The 20,451-nt window shown below is 39.7% G+C and overlaps 1 protein-coding gene across 1 annotated transcript in view; it reads right to left on the bottom strand.

Annotated features, from left to right (window-relative positions):
• The window catches only part of ARHGEF38 (Rho guanine nucleotide exchange factor 38), a 123,008-nt gene extending 113,067 nt beyond the window's left edge, over positions 1-9,941 (bottom strand). The window contains exon 1 of the mRNA XM_081156570.1: positions 9,740-9,941. Within this exon, the coding sequence (XP_081012696.1) occupies positions 9,740-9,935 (196 nt within the window). The 5' untranslated portion in view covers positions 9,936-9,941. The remainder of the gene's footprint in view (positions 1-9,739) is intronic.
• Between the last annotated feature and the right edge of the window lie 10,510 nt (positions 9,942-20,451).

Genomic DNA, 20,451 nt, shown 5'->3' with positions numbered 1-20,451 from the left:
CTCCTCCCAGACAAAACTGAAATTATAACTAAAATATAGAACAATCAACCTGAATAACCAACTGAAGACTAGCTGAACAGAAGTCTTATAACCAAGAATTTACAGAAGAAGCCACATTGAGACTAGTAGAAAGGGTAAAGATGTGAGAAGGGCTGGACCTACTCCCATGGAAGGCAGCTGAGATTCCACAGAGATATGTTTCAGCTGCAAAGGTTCCCCCTGAGAAGTGTAGGGTCTCAATCCCAAGCTGGGCTGGTAAACATACAATACATACATGTATTTTAGAATTGTACAGTTGAAACCTATATAATTTTATTACCCAATGTCACCCCAATAAGTTCAATAAAAAAAAATTGGATTTGAAGATTCAGATTTCATGTCTCTTTTTTTGACATTTTGGTGTACAATTGAGCTCTTTGTCATCACAATTCTTATATTGCTTTGTGTTTCCAATATAATAATTACCACTAATATGTGGTGACTGTTGTGATGAGCTGATCAATTCCCCTCAGGAATAAAGGACTTATTGTCCCAGCTTCTGGGAATGCCACCAACAGACAGGTTGTCTTTAGCAATTGTCTCAGGTATGAGCATCTCTCAAGTCATGCCCCCTTCCTAAGGTGACCCCATCAATAACTTGAAATATAAAGGCCCAGGTCCTTCGTACCACTGGGGGACAACTCTAAAGGATCATCTCATCTTCAGAACTCACACTGCAACCTTTCCCTTTGCCCCCCAATCATATGCCCTTCCTTTCTCTTCACCAGTGGTAGTCACAAGGACATTTCTTAATAAACTTCCTGCAACCTCATCTCCATCTCATAATCTGCAGCCCAAGAACTCAACTATAGCCGTACCTCAGGCACCTATACCATTGCTAAAATCATTGGTTCACTGCCTCTCTCATTCAATAAGCTGGGTTTGCTTCTCATTTATTTTTGTGTACTCAAGATCTAGTCAATGCCTGGCACATATGGACACCCAGCAAATGCTTGTTAAATAAATTCATTACAACTGAGATTTCATGTTGTTCGGCCAAGAAATTAGATTTTCTTGTTTAATTAAATTTATTTATTTATATTCTTCTCTCTCTCTTTACAGAAAAAGAATTTCGAGAAGTTAACCCAAGAGTTGATTATAATTAAGTAGTGGGGAAATGAGAAGGACAGAAATGTAAAGGCAAATATACCAATCACTAGAGGTCAATATAGTTGTAATTAGTCATTGAATATTTTTTTCGTCATTGAGTAAGTAGTTATTGACCTGAGCACTTACCATAAACCAGCCATTGCTTAAATGCTAAAATGAGTCTCTATCCTCAAGGAGAATTCCATTCAAATACACAAGAGAGGCAAAAATAGAATAAAGTAGCACAATTTCAGAGAGCAATAGGTGGGATGAAGGTCCTTGAAGGAGATCAGAGCATAACACCCCAAAATATGCTACTTTGGCACATTGACTATTTTGAGTCGAAGGTGACTGAGAAACTGCAGATTCAGGAAGGGCTATCTGCCTCCCCTCTTTCTACCTAAAAACAAGGTAAATATTACCTATGAGAGAGATGCCATCCCTGTGTCAGGAAGAGGGGAACACTCTTACTACCAGCGATGGGGAGCTGACATCAAGATGAGTCTGTACAAGCAAACCTCACTAAGATAGCCCTTATATTCCATGAGTTTCCCCATATATTTCCTATTCACTTTCCCGCAATTTAATACCCCTAGGCCCAGACCTTTGTGTTGTGACATCACAATTTACCACTTAGTCTGTTTTAAAATGGTATAAAAGCCCCTGGGTCTAATTGTTTCTTTAGGATTTTCCCTTCTTTCTATCAAGTCCATCATGTCATGTAAAAATACTAACATCAAATAAAATGTATATGCTTTTTTCCATGTCAGTTCAACTCGCAGGTTCCAGCCACAGAACCTTAAGAGCCTAAAGGGAAAGTTTTTCCTCCCCTATGCCACTGTAGGTAGGACAGTCAGGGAAGGAGGAGTCGCCAAGAAGGTGAGTGAGCGGAAATCTCAAAGATGAGAATCTACACTCACTGAGATTTGGGGGGAAGAAACTTTAAGGCAGGGGAAACAGCAACTATAAAGATTGGGCATTCGGTACAAATCTTGCCTCTAAAGGACAAGCAGCTAAATACAATAGATTGCTTGTTTTTATCTGGAAGGGGGGCATGTTCTCATTCTTAAGAGAAACCAAAGTTTTTCCTTGAATAAAACTGGATGGTGCAATGTTTTCAACTACTTCCCAACAAAGACGGAAGCAGAGATCTGTGACAGCTTTTGGTAGTGACACTGGAGACCTAACATTAAGACTCATTCGAGAAAGAGGATTTCTGTGAAGGCTGCAATGGCTCAGTGTCCTTATAGCAGTAGCTGGATGACATGACCTTTAAGTTTCCTTCTTTAAGTAAGAGGTGATGTCAGACAGTCAAGATTACATTCTCCATCAAGGGCCTCAGTGCAGGTGTCCTAGAGTATTCATTTATTCTGCCATTCATTAATCAAGAAAGAAATTGTTCAAAACAACCTGGGACAAAGGCTTTTAATCATAACACTCTATTTTCCTGCTGCATTTAAGACTCACAATTTAGGCTGACTTCATTGAATTCTATTGAAATATCCCCTACTCAGATAAAGAGCTGCTTGCTTCCAGCATATGCTGTAGTTCCATTCTTTTCACTTGCAAATGCATGCACCATCACCACCACCACTGCTATAGAATGAGGATTTCAGGTTTTTGGATGTATATTAAGTTTTTTAGAGGTGCAAATAAATAAAAGACAACAGGGCATAACATTAAAGAAATAGTATCAATGGTATCAAGATATTCAAACAAAGTGGCAAATGGAAATCATTAAGCCACTGCTATAGGAGCAGGTTTGCTTAACCTAACTTTGTAATTTTGTTTTGTGACAATTAAACAAACAAAGCAATTGGTAAATAGCAACACTGTCAGGGAAATGTCACAACCATTCAAAAAAAATGTGTATTCCAAAGTGAAAAATTAGGTAGGTCAAGCTGTATCATAATAGTAATGTCATCATATAATGAAACTTGCTGCAACCATCACATTGCTTTGAATTCTTACTACTTATAAACCATGCAGATTAAACATGTTTTGGGGTATTCATTTTGTTTTCCTCTGATATTCCCAGGCATGTAATATTAAACATTAATACACATGTGTACCTTTTTTCCAGTCAATCTGCCTGTTGTCAATTTATTTCATAGACTCAGCTAGCAAACCTAGGAGGGTACAAGGAAAGTATTTTCTCCCCTACACACCTATTTTTTCAACTATAAAACCAGAATTGACAAGGTGTTGGGATTAAATAGCAATGTGTCAAAGCCCCAGGGCCAGCATAATACTTAGCAGGTGACAATCACTCTGTCCCTTCCCTTCCCTTCCCTTCCCTTCCCTTCCCTTCCCTTCCCTTCCCTTCCCTTCCCTTCCCTTCCCTTCCCTTCCCTTCCCTTCCCTCCCCTCCCCTCCCCTCCCCTCCCCTCCCCTCCCCTCCCCTCCCCTCCCCTCCCCTCCCCTCCCCTCCTCCCCTTACTTTCCATAACCTGGTGTAAAAGGGCAATATCCTGAACACAGGTTACAGCCCAAACTATTCATATGCAGCCTTCCTTGAGCATACAAATGGAGGCCAAAATACCATGTCCACATATTGGAAAGTAGTAAGTGAAGCTGGCAAAGTATCAAATAAAATATTATTCCCTTCTATCTTTATAACAACCCGGAAAGCCAGGTTCAAATTGAGATTTCTCAGTCCCTCAGAGTTCCATGCCAAAATCTGGCTGGAGACTCTGGGGCACACACCCCTGCCCAGTCCTGAGGCCTGTATTCTGAGTCTTTCCTCCATCAGTGCTCTCCCACCCACAGGATCTGGCAGGTAGGTGTGGACACCCAGCAAGATCAAGGTCCAGTAACACCTTCATAAGCACCTGCTGTCTGCCTGGAAAGAATGGGATTGGGAAGAGGTCTTGAAGGCCGTGGAGCCAGTATTGGGGCCTATTGGACAGAAAATTCTATTGTCCCAGATATCCTGAACTCAGTCTAGAAATGAGGGTAGGGGTCCCAGGTTGTCGGTAACCTTGGTGCAAAGGAATCCCCACCTCCTTGGTGGAGAGGGGGCTGCAGATAGATGCTCCAAAGCATAACATGGAGCCAAATTTTGCCTGATTGTAACGGTGGTATTGCTTAAAAGTTTAGCGATTCTTGCAATAATTCTACCTTCACCAGGAAATCAATGCCCACAAACATTCTGAAGTTAATATGATTATGGCATCAAGAAAAAGTAATTCTGCTCTAGCCGGTTTGGCTCAGTTGGTTAGAGTGTCGGCCCACAGACTGAAGGGTCCCAGTTTGATTCCGACCAAGGACACGTAGCTCCGTTGCAGGCTCGGTCCCCAGCCCTGATCGGGGCTCATGCGGGAGGCAACCAATCGATGTGTCTCTCTCACGTCGATGTTTCTCTCTCTCTCTCTCCCTTCCACTCTCTGAAAAGCAATGGAAAAATATATCCTCAGGTGAGGATTTTAAAAAATTAAAAAAACAGAAAGAAAAGAAAAAGTAATTCTGTAAAAATTTTTTTTCTTTTTTTTCTCAACAGAAACAAAGATGAATGTACCCTGAGTGCTTTTATGTCACCCATCCTTTCCCAACTAAGTCACTATTTTAAGGTACATTTCTAATTATGCTTATAGGAGGAGAAAAATTCCCTGTCACAATGTGGTCCTAGTGAAATAGCTCCAACTTAATTTCTGGGACCCACACTTTATTTGATTCATGTGGCTCTTTTAAAAACTGAAAAATACATTTTCAGAAAAAGAAGGAAAGTAAAATATCATGCTTTTTTTTTGGTTTCTATGCATGCGACAAGACAGACATGGTTTTTTTTTTTTAACTTGCCTTGCTGTTTAGAAAGATTTGCCCTTCAAACTATGAAAACACCTCATCTGTATTGGTGTCACATTACTGACCCAAGCCTTTCTCATTTCACGAAGAGGGGAAGGAGTGACAATGCTGAAAGAGCAGACAGGGACAAAGAGGGCTTGTAGCACTGGGATAGCAACATGCACAGACAGCTGGGCAACTCGTTTTATTCCACCCTTCATTGGGCTTTGAACAAAATACACCAAATCATCCAGTGTTAACAACTCCTCCTGCTCACTTACTGATTGGTCTGTTTTCTTAAAAATCATTACAAATTAAGTGCCCCCATAATCTTACAACTCTAACTTTTTATTTGAGCCATTTAATCTCATGCTCCAAAGTATGTTACTCTGTATAAAGTTCATGTGGTCAGGTGGTTCCTTATGATCATCATAGTGAGGAAACTTCAGGTTTTCATAAAACAGCCTATCTATCACTTCTTAATGAGAATTATATGATAGCCTTTGCAAAAAAACAACAATACCATAGACCTCATGTGAATTGGGGACGTGATTTTTCACTTGACTTATCAGCAGTGATAATGACATTTTACCCACTCACTCTCACTTTTTCACCTGATACTTAATAAACAAAAATATGCATTGGCCAAAAATTACCCAGAGGCTTAGAGTGGCCCCTGGAGGTTGAGAAGTCCAAGATCAAGGTGCCAGCAGATCCAGTGTCTGGTAAGGGCCTTTCACATGGCAGAGGGAGAGGGTACAAGCTCTCTCATGCCTCTTCTTATAAGGGCACTAGTGCCATTCACGAGGGCTCTAACCTCATTACCTAATTATTTCCCAAAGACCCACCTCCTAAAACCATCACACTCAGGATTAGGTTTCAGCATATGAATTGGGTGGGGGAAGGCATAAACATTCATCCCATAGCATCTATACTGTCAATAACATCAATTATATAGGGTTTTCAGAAAAGACTGCTGAATGTTAGTCAATATACTTTTTATAAAAACTTTTAATTATTACAGACATATGTCTGAAGTACACACACAACTATATCTACATCTACATATAATTGATTAGATAATCTGTATACACACACACTTGTGCATGACTGCTTAAATCAGGCAAATTTCAAGAGTAGAACTCACACATATAATCATATACAAATCATTTCTCAAAAAAATGTTTAACAACCCAGCCATTAAATTCCCCCTCTTTGATCACTTTCTGTGGCTCCCATTCAAACAGCAATTAGGAGTTGAGCTAGCTTGGCAGCTAAGAGGAAGGACTCACATTCTGAATGCAAGAGGAGGAATGGACTGAGGTATGGGCTGGTATGCTCTACAAGGTAGAGTTCAGGGATGACATAGGCTTCTACTAAGAATTATTTGTTACATAGTCAATTCTGTACATTTTAAACCCTGACATGTTTATTTCTTTTTCTTGAAGGATCATCTTTATTAATGGAGACCTCTGTTCTCACATATGAAGACACAAGTGTTCTTAATTCAGGGCTTGATGCCTTTCCTCCCACTTATTTCCTGTCTGAACCAGATCATTCCAATCATTCATTCTGCTTGAGTGCTCGCTGTGTGCTGGGGATGAGTCTAAGTGCAGAGGTGGGACAGTTACCAAGACAGGTAGGGTCTCTTTTACGGAGTGGTGGTGGGTGACAGATGGGAGAAGAAATGAAAGTCAATAAGGCAATAAACAAGGAAACAAGCAACGTAATTTCAGGCGAATATACGTACTAAGAAGAGGTTAAACATGCTTCTCTCCGCATCCTGCCCCTGCTTCCTCAGGCCCGCCTGGTCAGGTTTCTCACAACTCCTTCCCTCAATCCTGAAAAAGCCATTTCCTCCTTTTGTGGGCCCACTGATCTCATCTCCAATCCTATCTTGTCACTTTATTACATTTGTTTACGTGTCTTAACTTTCCCCAAAAGACTTTAAGCCCCTGTAGAGTAAAAGTCAGACTTTTTTTTCCCCCATAATGATTTTGTAGTTGTAATTCCTGGCACAGATATTGGCTTTGCTTACCGTATAACATTATCAAAAAGGTAACTGAACAAATATGTTGGAGAAATAAAGAAGCCACGAATAGTAGGCTGGCACTGCACAACTTAAGGCTTAGTAGGAATCACTATGCTGATGGGATCACAATTTCCTCTAAAGAGTTTATGATACTCTCATTAAAGCCGTGTTCTATTGCTTAATCTAATAGCTTTCACTCAGTGTACCAATTTTTTTTTAAAGTTGCAATTTAGGATTCATACTACTAAAGTGATGTCTGTCATAAATGTAATAGAGCTTTTATTATGGTTCTTCTGAACAGGTATATAGTAAGAGTTAAAAGGCAAACCCAGGGTCGCCAGAGAAAATTATCTTCTATTTCCCAGAATCCAGAGAACTTACTTCCAGAGAGAGTTAGAGCAGCTAATTGTAATACCCAGATAGCAACACAGTACTGACAAGTGACAAAATAATTTGAGGCTGCCTTCCAGTATCCAAAAACACGCTGCGACCCTCCAATGGCTTTGGGTCATCTCTCTGAAGGCTCTAACCAGCTCAGGTCTTCATTCAGTGCCTCCCAGGGAACTACCAGTTCTAAGGTAAGCAGAGGAAAAACTCTGAAATAGTAAAGAGCTTCTTTATTTTTATTTAATTTAATTTTAATTTTATTTTATTGCAATAACAAAGGCATCTTAGGTGATTAGGACTCATCTGCATGATAATAGATATAGTAGGACCAGACTGCAAACCCACAGAACCGATTGCTTTGAAAGTTAATGAGAAAAATGCCTTTTATTGTTGCCAAAGCGGTCATAGAAGAACCACAATAAAAGCTCTATTACTCATTAGATATCACACTTGGCTTTTATTAAGAGTTACACCTAAAAAATGTTACTTATCAGGAGGCCAGCCTCTCTCTACAGGTCTGATGTGCCCTGCACATTCCCTACTGATTTTCCTCCAGCACAGGCAGTTCTAGGAACATGGCTTCACTGCTGAGTCTTTTCTTTCACCTTCAAAGACAGGATCTGACAGAGCCCAGGACAATCACAAATCCAATGGAGTATACAAGAAGCCTAAGGTCTCCTAGAGAGTAACTAACAAACATCTGCTGTATTTCCTGTCCACAAGCTTGTTTTTTTTAGTTAAGCTTAGGAAGGAAATAGCAAAAAGTATTTTTCATTTTTTTTTTTTTTGCTAATGAAAACTCTGAACCAAAAAGATGCTGAATTAGTGAATTTCAGACAGAAGAAACATTATTAGGGATATAGCAGTGGGCTTTTCCTGAATTGCTATCTGTGGTCTTCTCATCAAAGGATAGAAAATAGTTGACACAGATTAGAAAAAGAGGAAATTTGGATTAATAGGTGAGTCCTGTTCTATCATTATGGTACTCATTGTTTCTAACATTAAAAATACTGCTAATTGAGCACATGCCATGTGTCAGCCAGTATACTTGGAGTTTCATGTAATTATCTGATTTCATTTTCCCAATAACAGTATGTAGTATCAACATTCCATTTTCACAGATAGGGAAACTGGAGCTCAGAAATCTTGAGTAATTAGTTCAAAGTCTTATAGGTAATAACTTGAAGGGACAGAATTAGAAACCAATGAGTATGACTTTAAAATTTGCCTTCTTCCCAACGTACCCATTGCATTGACAATAATTAATTTTGAAGATCAAATGACACTCCTTCCACATTTTGAAAAATATTGTTTAAGAATAAGACTTTACTCTGCATTTTGCTCCTGAGCTATCATGCCTTTTTAAAAGCACTAACTCAGGGTAAGAATCTTTAAAGATTTAATTTAAATGCTTTTAACTTAATTAATTTGCATAACCAAGTGCAAGCGTGTTTTTGATGGAAGAGACCAGCGAAGTGCAAGCTTGTCCCATTGGTCATTCTAGCCTCATTACAGTTTTTCAGTCCAGAACGGTGCTGGTGGTGGGATTATGAGAGCTCAAACACACCATGTGGTCAAAGAGGAGAAACAGGTTCTGGGGATCACAAAACAGGTAGGCAGTGGATACTTAAAACATTTGCGCAATACAGACATCAAAATTAAGATTTCTGGAACAAGTGACCTTCAAGAGAAAGGGAGGGGAAAAAGAAAGGGTAGATGGGGTTGGGGGGATAGGGGAATTCAAGGCCTGAAGCAAAGGACATATTTTAATAACTGTGTCAAATTATCTCATGGCCAGCGAAAAATAAACTGAAGCTATTTCCTCAAAAGTCATTCAATCCAAGCATGCTAAATATCTCTTACCCTGTTTGGATGTTGTTCCATTCACTCTGAACACCTAGGTGATTTCCAACAAATCCTGTTATACCATCCTGCTGACAACAGTCTTTATTTTTTAAAGACCTGATTGTAGTTTCATGCCCCTGTTTAATCACTGTTCAGTGCAATTACCTAGAGTGATCTCCTGGTGTGACATCTCACACCTATCTATTGAGATAAACTCTCTCCTGTAGCTTTCTAAATTATTTGCTTTCTAGTGCTTTCCACTCCTTAAGCTGGGTGGAGGAGGGGGAAGGAAGCAGAAAAAAAATATTACTCTCATCAGGAAAAGAAAAACAGTATTACGAATAATTCAGAAGTGGCTTTTGAACCACTGAAGTACGTCATCACTTGTCCCAATAATTTATGAATTACATTTACTTTCATTTAATTTTTTTTCTTCTTTCCCTCTTAGAGAGGAGGTAATATTCGACTTTCTCTCTGCCTTAAGTGTTTTCTTTGCAAATGGAAGAGTAGGAGAGAAAAAGCTGGGAGGGCAGTAGCCTGGGACAGTTGATTTCTTTTGGTTACCTTGTAGTTTCTGGTTGTACTCGGTCCTGTCGGACTGGCTCCTCCTCAGGGTACCCGAGTGGTCCCCACAAACACTGCTCTCAACCACAGTGTCAGTCTTCCTCCTCTCCAGCATATAGAGCCGGGGCCTCAAGAAGGTCAGGTTCTTTCTCTTGGTGCCCATGTTTTCTTTCCCAGTGACTTCTTCGGGCTCCATCTGAGGCAAAGACAAGCCTTAGAGGCTTGTAGGCAATGGCTGGCTGCTAGAGTGCCTCAGGGCGAGGGTTAAAGACACCAGAGTGACAAGTTTAGCTGCCCGCTTCTAAGTAACCCGCTTCACTGCACTCCAGGGTTACCTGGCTGTAACTGCCACCTGTAGGGAGTCCCAGAGCCCCACCCCGATGAAGTCATTCTCTTTTAGACCTAGAATCCAACAGGGGAAGTTGCCACCTGTTACCTGAGAGACCTGCAGCACAGAGCTAGGCAAAGCAGGGACAGGGCTGTCACATGCTCCTGAGGCAAACAAAAATCCCATTGTGTGGCAGAGGGCTGGGGGTGGGGGGAGGAGAGGACAGGGCGAGGCGGGAGGAAGGGAAGGGCCTGAGTGTCGCCTGCAGCCCACAGGTGCGCCCAGGCCCTGCGCTGCGCCCCGGAGGGCATGTGGGCCTGTGCGTGACCTTCAGCTAGAGCCACTCGCTTGCGACCGTGGAGTCAGTGTGAGGCTGAGAATTTGCATTTTCATCACAACAGTATCATTTTCAGGATCACTGAGCACAGTGGGTCCTGAACATCCGGAGATTATTTACTAAAAAACATACCAGCCAAACCCCCTGATCCGCATTCCTGAGGAAAGGAGGATTTGAACTTGAGAGAGGCCTGTCGCGGGCACAGGAAGGCAAGAGAATGTCCGAAGAGGCCGCGGGAGGCTTTGCCATTTCTCTTTCCTGCCGCTGTCCCCGCCCGAAATCATTCCATCCCTGGGCCCAGCCCTGTCCCTCTGCGCCCTGGTCCTTAGGAACACAAGCGCCGTGTCAAGGTGTGATTTCTGTCTGGTCTTTTCCCGGTCCCTTTTGCGGACGGAGTGACAAAAAAGGCAGCTCACCTTGGGAAAATAAGAACATGTTTGAAACTGGGAAGGGACATGTGGAAAGTAGAAAGGATGGGGGGCAAGGACTGGGAGAGAGGTACATAGTGATGGGCCTTTCGGTAAATTTTTTAGAGTTGTTTTTCCTTGTACTCGCCGGGATTTCTCAAGGGGGAGGTGCTGAGATGCTCTGGGGATGCGCAGAGTGGTTTGTAGGCCCTCGTTAAAGAAAGGAAGGACCCTAAGGAGGAAAACAGGTTCCCTCTTTCTTGAAAAGGGGTGGCCAAAATTCAGCTTTGTGCTGCCGATGCTGAATGGTGTTTAACTCTCGTTAGACCAGGTTTATAAATGAGGAAAAAGAGATAAAAATCACTTTCTAGCTCAGGATGCGTGGGCTGAATACAATTCACATAATTATCTTAAAAGATAAATGAGAAATCTTCACCCACTACAGAAACATCTATATGTAGCCTGGCATATTGAATGGCTTTTATTTTATTCAGTTGATAGTCTTATTAAAACAAGCCCTTCCAAGTACATTTAATAAATGCTTTTAAAGGCACATTTACCACTAAGATGTACAATGAGCTTCTCTGAGTCATTTTTTAAATGTCTAAATTGTATTCTGATGTTATATGTACATGTAGGTATATGTTTGTGTGTATTCGCCTGGTTATTAACAGATATATACTATTAGACATAGTACTACTACAAAATTTTACAATTAAAACTACAGGACTGCCCTGGCCGGGTGCCTCAGTTGGTTGGAGCGTCTTCCAGTACACCAAAAGGTCACGGGTTTGATTCCCCATCAGGTCACATACCTGGGTTTTGGGTCGGATCTCCTGGAGGAGACCGATTGATGTTTTTCTCTCTCCCTTCCTCTCTCTCTAAAGTCATTAAACATACCCTAGGGTGAGGATTTTAAAACAACAATAACAAAAGCTACAGGATTTATAGGAAATATGGGATTAGACACAGCACTCAAAAACTTTGTCAGTGACCCATAAAAAACAGATAGAAAACTTAAAAAAAAAAAAAAAATGGTAGCACAGCTTTACATGTGATAAATGGTTAAGAAATACATAAATATTACAACAAATATGAAACTTTACCTTGAATAAGCACTGAAGGTTCAATAAAGTAAAATAAAAGAACTGGAGGTTCCTTGAGGAAATCATAACTTATGGGTGAAGTGATAGAAGAAGGGAGATTTGAAATCAGGTGGACATGTAGACTGCCAGCAGTGGACAGGTGAGGCTGGGACCACAGACAGTAAACTGAAGTTGGTCATGTTGAGGGGTGTGCATGCGTGAGTTTTGTGAACTCCTTTGTGGCTCAGAGCATCTGGACAGTTTTATGCATTCATGTAGTGTTTCAAGTGGATGAAATCACATAAGCAAATGTGAAAATGTATTATGCTCAAACAGTTCCTTTTTGTTGGAACAAATTTGTGTTTTCAAAATAAGCATTATAGAAGAACTGACTGTAGCAGCTTTATTATATTTTTAAATTTCATTATTTAGGAAGATACATAGAGTGGCTATTATGAATTCAGTAGTAAACCTCTTTTTATCTACTCACAATAATTTCTATGTCAACTTTAAAAATAATAGATAAATTCTTTTAAAACTATTTTTTAATCAGTCAGTAAATGGGATGGTCACTGTTAGTTGCTTTCTCAATATTCATTCCTACAACCTCCTACCTCCATGCTATTCTTTGCCAATAGAACACTTATTTTGTTCAAGGCAGCATTAAGCTTGGGCAATTATAATGATGACTTTATTTTCAATTTTTCCAGCTTCTCTTGCCACTAGGGTATCCATGTAATCCCAGCTCTGGCAAATGAGACCCTATGGTAGTCTGTTATAATGGGGGGTGGGGTATTGATTCTGGGAAAGCTTTTGCTTCTCTAATAAAAAGTGTAGTAATAGCTTGGACCTTCCCCCTTTGTCTAGACTTGATCACAAGTATAATGCATAGAGCAGTTACAGCCACTCTGGGCCCATAAGAAATGATCAAGAGAAGCATGAACTCTGATACCACTGAGCTACTAAACCAATACCAGCAGCCACCCACCTTTAGACTTCTTGATATGAGAGTAAAATAAACATCTCTTCCTAAGGCCATTGTTAGGCAGAGTTCTTGTTGTCAATATATTTCTAAAGAATTTAACAGACAGTTGTGTGTGTGTGTGTGTGTGTGTGTACATATATATATATGTATATATGAAATTCACAGTTCTCTTGCTTATCTCTCTGGTACTTTTAAAAATTTATTGATTGATTTGAGAGAGAGAGAGAGTGTGTGTGTGAGAGAGAAACATTGATTTGTTGTTCCACTTATTTATGCATTCATTGTTGATTCTTGTATGTTCCTGGACTAGGAATGGAACCCATAACCTTGGTGTATGGGGAAGACACTCTAACCAATTGAACTACCCTACCAGGGCCTCTCTCTGACACTTTTTAGGCCAATGTGTTTAGAATCACCAGCAAAGAATAAGAACAGACAGGTTAGAGAGATTTTGTCACTGAGGCATCTTGCCAGAACAGGAGTGAAACTGGAAGAACAAGGCCTCTGATTTGTCTGTTTTATATTTTATTTCAGAGTACAAAAGGCTCTCCATACAAGGATTCCATATTACTTAAATAGATAAAATATTGATATTAAGACATTTAAATTAATTCTACTATGATTAGAGAACAAGCAGTTCCTGGTTCATTATTTTAAAAAGACCCAGTTTTATCTTTGGGTGTGATGTAAATCAGCTTGATGACATGTGACATAATCTCTAGGTCCCAATTTCTTCATCTGTAAAGCGTAAGGATGAGTTAGTCATACTCACTGAATATTTTCTGCTCTCCATTTAGGCAAATGGGAGTTTCACTGCCCTGCACCATTTCAATCTATGTGTGGTCATATAACTTGCTTTGGCCAAAGAAACTGATTAAACATGATATCTGTCACTTCTAAGAAAGTGTTAAGGACCGGTGTTTGCTTAGCTATAGCTTTCTCTCCTTCATCCTTGGTGACTGGAACAGTTCCACAGTGGTTCCTTCATCAGGATGAATTGTAGAGAGTGCCTGACTCAGATTGGAGCCCCCAGCCACCCCATAATGGTTGTACAGTTTGAGAAGAAAGAATTCTTTGCTGCTTTAAGCCCCTTAAGATTTGGGGCTTTTAAAAATTATTAATACTTCAACATAACCTAGACTATCCTGATTAATGTAGGATATAGATTAAATAATATATAAATCTTTTTCAAGTCTAGCATTATATGATTTCAGGATTCCAGGACTCCCGGTGCTATGAGATTGTAAAAATGCTAATTTCAAAAGAGAAATCACATCTCTTGAAGAGTCATGAACAAACTGGATTGGAGGAAGGAAAAGACCTCATTATAAGTTAGAAACTCACAGGAGTTTAGACAAGAAATGCTTGGACTAGGCTAGTGGTGATATGGGTGGAGAAAAGTTGAACTAACATTTTTAAAAAGTTGAACTAACAAAACTTTTGTATGTTTTGACAGAGGTGAATGAGTAAAAAGAGGAAGAAAGGACAAACTTCAGGTTTTAAGACTGAATAAATGGGAGGACATGTGTCCTGTATGCTAATAGAGGAAGAAAGGACAAGAGGAAGAGGAAGCCTGGTGGGGTTTTCAAAAATTCCACTTAGGACATATGAAGTTTCAGATGCCCGTAAGATATTCAAGGGAATTATCAAGTAGGCTTTGCATTAATAAATTTGGAGTCTCTATTTAGATTTTAGATAAAGAATTGGGAGTCATCAGAATATACATAATATTTAAAGCCGTGGGTTGCTGAGACCATTTAGGAAGATAATATATCTAGAAGAGAGGAACCAAAGCAAACCCTGAAGAACTCTAAGCTTAGGGTGGAGTTGGAGCAAAGCCAACCATCAATTGCTGTGGGAAAGCAAGAGCCCACGGTGCCACACAAGTCTGGGCACAAGGCTTTCAAAATGAAGGTGCAGTCAGTCTGCTGAGATACCCAACAAAATGGAAACAGAAAATAATTCTTTTAATTTGGCACAATGTTGGTCATTTATAAACCTTTCTAAAGGAGTTTCAGCAAAGCAGCAGAGATATATACCAGCATGGAAGGGATTTCATTAAATAAAGGAGCTAAGAAAGTTGAAACATGTGGGAATAACACTTCAGAGAACATTTGCAATAATATGTTATTGTTGAGAAATTACTGTATGTGAGGATTAGACCTAGGTAAATTAGTGAGAAAGGTAGAATTAAACCCATGTTTTACAGATATGGGAACAGGTTCAGAGAAGTTGAGTAATTTTACCAGTATGACAGAACTTGGAGATGATGGAGTGAGGACTCAAATTCAGCCCCTCTTGTAGCAAAACCTGTGTTCTCAGCCACTCTGCCAGACGTCCAGAGCCTAGCAAACTGCCTGGCATACAGCAAGGGCACCACAAATGGACTTTTCTTTTCTCTGCTAAAACCATCTTGGAACAATTCCTTGCTACCTATCCTTTATTCTCTGGGATGAATCAGAGGGATTTGAAATTTTATCTGGCATTTCAAGTGATTTTTATGCACAGTTAAACTTGGAGAATTCCTGCAAGCATTCTACTTGTCTCCAGTGACTCTCTACTCTGATTTATCTTGCCCAACGTCTCTTGAATTTCCTTTCTAAACCATAATTCAGATCACTTCATTCTTCAGATTAAAAGGCTCGATGGATTGTTTCCCACTGCCTGTAGAAAGGAATCCAAGTATTCTTTAGACCTCAATCAGACTGTCTTTCTTTTATTTTAGACTACTTACGATTCTAGTTAATTGCTGAATAAAAAATCACCCCCAAACTTAGTTGTGTAACACAATGATTATCATTGCATTAGCCCTCACAGATTCTGTGGGTCAGGAATTTGGGAAAGGCTCAGCTAAGCCATTCTGACTTGGGTCTCTCATGTTGTAGGCAGATATTTGCTGGAGCTGAAATAGGCAACTGGAGCAGCTGTGAGTTGACGAGGCATCTTTCTCCATTAATAGTTTTAAGGCCTCTCTAATCTCTCCACATGGACTAGCTTGGGCTTCCTTCATAACATGGCATCTGGAGGAAAGTCAGACTGCTTACCTGGGCTCAGGGCTTCAGTGGGGAGTGTCCCAAGAGAGCCAGGCAGAAGCCATGTCATTTTTATGTCTTGTCCTACAATGTCACTTCCACCATAGCCTCAAAAGCTACCCAGACTCAAGGCGAGGGAACATAGAACCCATCTTCTCAACCGGAGGGATATCAAAGTTATGTTATAAGAAGAGCTTACAGAATGGGAGAAATTGCCTTAGGCTATTTTTGGAAAATGCAATCTGACTCGTATATCCATTACATACTCCATATTCTATTCTCTTTCAGGATTTATTTTTTTTCAACCTGTTTCTTTCACTGGGAATAACCCTCCCCATCCTATGAAATCCTACTTATCATTCAAGACCCAGCTTAAATGTCCCCTCCTCTATGATCTTTCCCTCTTGCCCCCTGAGAACAATCACTCCCTGCCTCCTCTGAAATCCCAGAGCAGCATGCCTCAATCATAGCAGACTCGTTAGATTATGAGTGCTTGAGGCTATTTGCTTTTGCATCCTGGTGACTAGCAATGGGAGATCAATAAATGTTTGCTGTTGTGGGGTTAGGCACAGCAGCTTATGGTCTTGGGCAGCCTACCAATATATGAGGAGAGGCTTAGATGTATTTTTTCTCTCTCATTCTGATTGGAGAGAGAAATGACCTCCTTTTCCTGGAGAAGGAAGATAGAGATCTGGAAACAAAAGAGCAAATCAGAGATATTGCTTCTTCAAAGATGAGGTCATTAATGCATTTGTGAGATGACCAGAAAGCCAGCGTTGAGAGCTCCCTATTCAACTATAAATTGTTCACAGTGGCACTGCTATCTTGTAGCTGTGTTTTTATATCCACTGCTACGCTTCCTGAAAGCAACAATTTCGGTTAATGCACTGACCAAGCAGCAGCATAATAATCCTGTCAGCAAACAATGGATGGGAGCTGAGGTTTGGAAGGAGGTAAACCTTCTAATGTTTTTATCCCCTTGACTGAAGTAATTTTAGCAGTGACATATGATTATATTTGGGCCTTTGCCTCAGCTATAATGAATCATCCGTTACAAGATTTTCAAGGTTGTTGCGGAGAAATTTATCTTGGGAAGGGGAATAATCTTTGCAAGTACTTGGAATAGCCTGGTTATGATCAAAACCAGCTACATAAGCAAGAAAAAGTGCCATTGGAATCTTAGAAAACCATCTATTCAATGATGCCACTATCTAAGTCAGAGCATCGGATTCAATTTCCAATAGCTCATGATCTTCCAGAATTCATTTAACAGTTATTCCTGCAGAACAGCATCTTGGGTCACAATGGATACTGGAGGTGAACTATTCTCATTTTCCTGGGGGAATTTAGGAGATTTTTTTTTTTTTTGCCTTCTCTCTCCAATTTCTCCTATCTTTATGTCCTAAAATTTGGATCTAATTTGTCTTAACCAGCTCCTAAGTATAAGATAGAACTATTGGTACTTTTTATTTAGTTGGAAGCATCTGGCTTCCTGTTTCTTTTCTTGTAATTATGAATAATTCAGAAACATTTATTGAAAAATAAAATTTTAATATTATGATTGGATATTTAAATTTATATAGTACTATGTTTTATGTGCAGGACTCTAGGCTGCAGACTCATAATTAATATGTGGCCATTAAATGATCCTAGAGACTCAAAAGAAACAGTTTCTTTGCCCTGGCAGGGTGGTTCAGTTGGTTGGAGCATCATCTCTTACACCAGAAGGTCTCAGGTCAGGTTTCAGGTTCCACCCCTGGTCGGGGCACATGTAGCAACTGATCGATGTTTCACTCTCACATCAATGTTTCTCTCTCTCTCCCTCCTTTCCCTTCCTTTCTCTCTAAAATCAATAAAAGCATGTCCTCAGATGAGGATTTTAAAAAAAAGAAAAAATCTTTTGTTCTTCTGCCTCCAAAGCATTTTTTTTTTTTTTTTAATTTCACTTGATTTTCATTTGTGCTGAAACCTGTTTGTTGTGAGAACTAAGTATATTGACCCTGGGGAGATGCTGTGCTTTTTTAGCTTGGAGGAGGGAAGCAGTAATTGTAGACAACTAGGAGAAGGGTGTATTTTTAATAAATGCAGCAAGAGCTCACTCACATAAATCACTTAAACTAAGGACTTTTCATGAAGTGAGTGACTTTAGAAAGCACATGGGACCCTGAACTCATCAGAGACATTAGCCTCATGCATTCTGCAGTTTCTCTGTGAATCTTCCACATTCCCTCTTGGCATGGGATCAACCACTCAGCCTCTCAGACTCAGTTTCTTCACCTTTCAAGGCCAAGACTCAGATGGGTCTCACCATTTTTGTAGAGCGGTTTTGCTACTCCTTCAGAGAATATTATTAAATTTAAATGTATGGTATCCATAGCAACCCTAACTAGGTCAGTTTGCACTTGGCGTAACAAATAACAGCAGGGAATTTAATGTACCCTTTTCCAACCATCCTCTGTGTTTGCAAAACTTTGTTAGGTTTCTGGAAGTAAGTGTTTTAGCAGGAAAAGGACCTAGTAGCATCTGGGGGACTCATTTTCTTATTCATTTGTGATCCACACGCTCAAAAAACTTCATGCAGTTTAGGCAATGTGTGTATGATTTCACTCTGCCCAACCAATACAAACATTTGAATAATGATTTTAGTAGTGAAATTTTAATTCTTGTAAAAGAAATAACTGGAGTGACATGAAGATATGACTTTGCTCACAGCTAAATTTTCCCCCAAAGCTACTGTTTCCTTATTAAACCAAGAAATATTCATTATTCCTCCCCACTTATTATTCAAACATTTTTATCTAACAGTATCTATGTAACATATGGTTTTTATGAAAGTAATTATATTTATGCACCTGTAATTTCACATTTAGAAACAATCTGGGCAGTGGTGCTGGAGAGACAATAGGTGGACATATGTGGAGAGTAATGCTGGAAAGACAACAAGGGGAATTTTGCCTTTTTACTTTAAACATTTCATGTGGGACATTTTTAAACAACCTACCAATTACTGAGTTCTTTATAACACTGAATTCTCCCAGTCAAAATACAGTCTCCTCTTCAAATCAATAAATGGAAGAACAGAATTAAGAGTAACTTCCATTTATAGAGCATCTACCATGTGCGTACTATTTGCATGCTGTGTAGCTCATGCAACCTTCAGAATAATCCTGTGAGTCAAATCTTATCGTTCCTGTCTTACAGATGCAGAACTGGAATGGAAAAGAAAGGTGTATAACCTCACTCTGGATCATCTGGGAGAGGGCAGAAATGAGACTCTAGCCAAGGTATGTCAGGATCTAGAGCCTGTGTCCTCTCATCAAAGCACTTTTTTTCCCCCATAAAAAGGGTAGTTTCTGCCTTTTCTGAAGTCTCTGAGTGGGTGACTACAGAAGAAAATCATTCCTGATCATCAGAGCCAGTGAATATTGAACTAGATTTTCACTTACAGATTTCACATTTTAAGAAAATGAGATTGAAAACGCTTAAGTGATTGAGAAACACCATGCAGTTGATTAGTTGCAAACCCAGAGCTAGAATGGAGTCTCTTGATGCCAAAGTTGTTATTTACCCCTTATTAAAACATGTTAATGTTAATCCAGACACATTTCTCATCCAATTCAGTGTTGTAAGCTGTGGCACAGTTTGGATAGACTCTTGTAGGCAAATAGCTCATTTGTGGGCCTTCTGCACACAGACATTTCTCTCCTCCTTTCCTTGAGACAACATATATGTGAATTAGGAGTAACCTAGAGCAACCAGAGACAAACTAAAAACAAATATGCTATCTGCTTTTAAATGTGCTAAATTCTATCCTAATGTTGGTATAAACAATGTATAAATAAAATATGCAGATCATTTTGGGGTAGAATTATAAGGCTGGTAATCCAGAATTATAAAGAAACAAAACATTTTCAGAATACGAGTAGGTTGAGAAAATAGAAGGAAATTTTAGAAGGCGATACTAAGAGAAATTCAGTGAGACCATAAAAGGCCAGAAAGGAGGTAAGAGACTGAGACATAATATTAGCAAATTGCATGTGCCTCTTTCTGATTGGTGTTTCAGGCTTCTTAGGCCAAGAGACATATGAAAAATGCTCAACGTCACTAATCATCAGAGAGATGCAAATGAAAATGACAATGAGGTACCACCTCACACCTGCCAGAATGTCTATCATCAATAAATCAACAAACAACAAGCTCTGGAGAGGATGTGGAATAAAAGGAACCTTAGTATACTGTTGATGGGAATGCAGACTGATAAAACCACTGTGGAAAACAGTGTGAAGTTCCCTTAAAAAAATTAAATATGGAACTCCCATTTGACCCAGTGATCCCACTTCTAGAAGTATATCCTAAGAAGTTTGTTTGTGTGATTTTCAATTTTCTTCTTGTAATTGATTTCTAGTTTCATACCATTGTGGCCAGAGAAGATGCTTGATATGATTTCAGTCTTTTTAAATTTAATAAGACCCGCCCGGCCAGGCGTGGATCAGGGGTTGAGCGTTGACCTAGGATCCAAGTGATCGGGGTTCGATTCC

This window comes from Miniopterus schreibersii (assembly GCF_964146895.1).
Source record: "Miniopterus schreibersii genome assembly, chromosome: 1".
Taxonomy (NCBI): domain Eukaryota; kingdom Metazoa; phylum Chordata; class Mammalia; order Chiroptera; family Miniopteridae; genus Miniopterus; species Miniopterus schreibersii.
The sequence above is the reverse complement of the archived record's forward strand: the minus strand, read 5'-3'. Positions and strand labels throughout refer to the sequence as shown.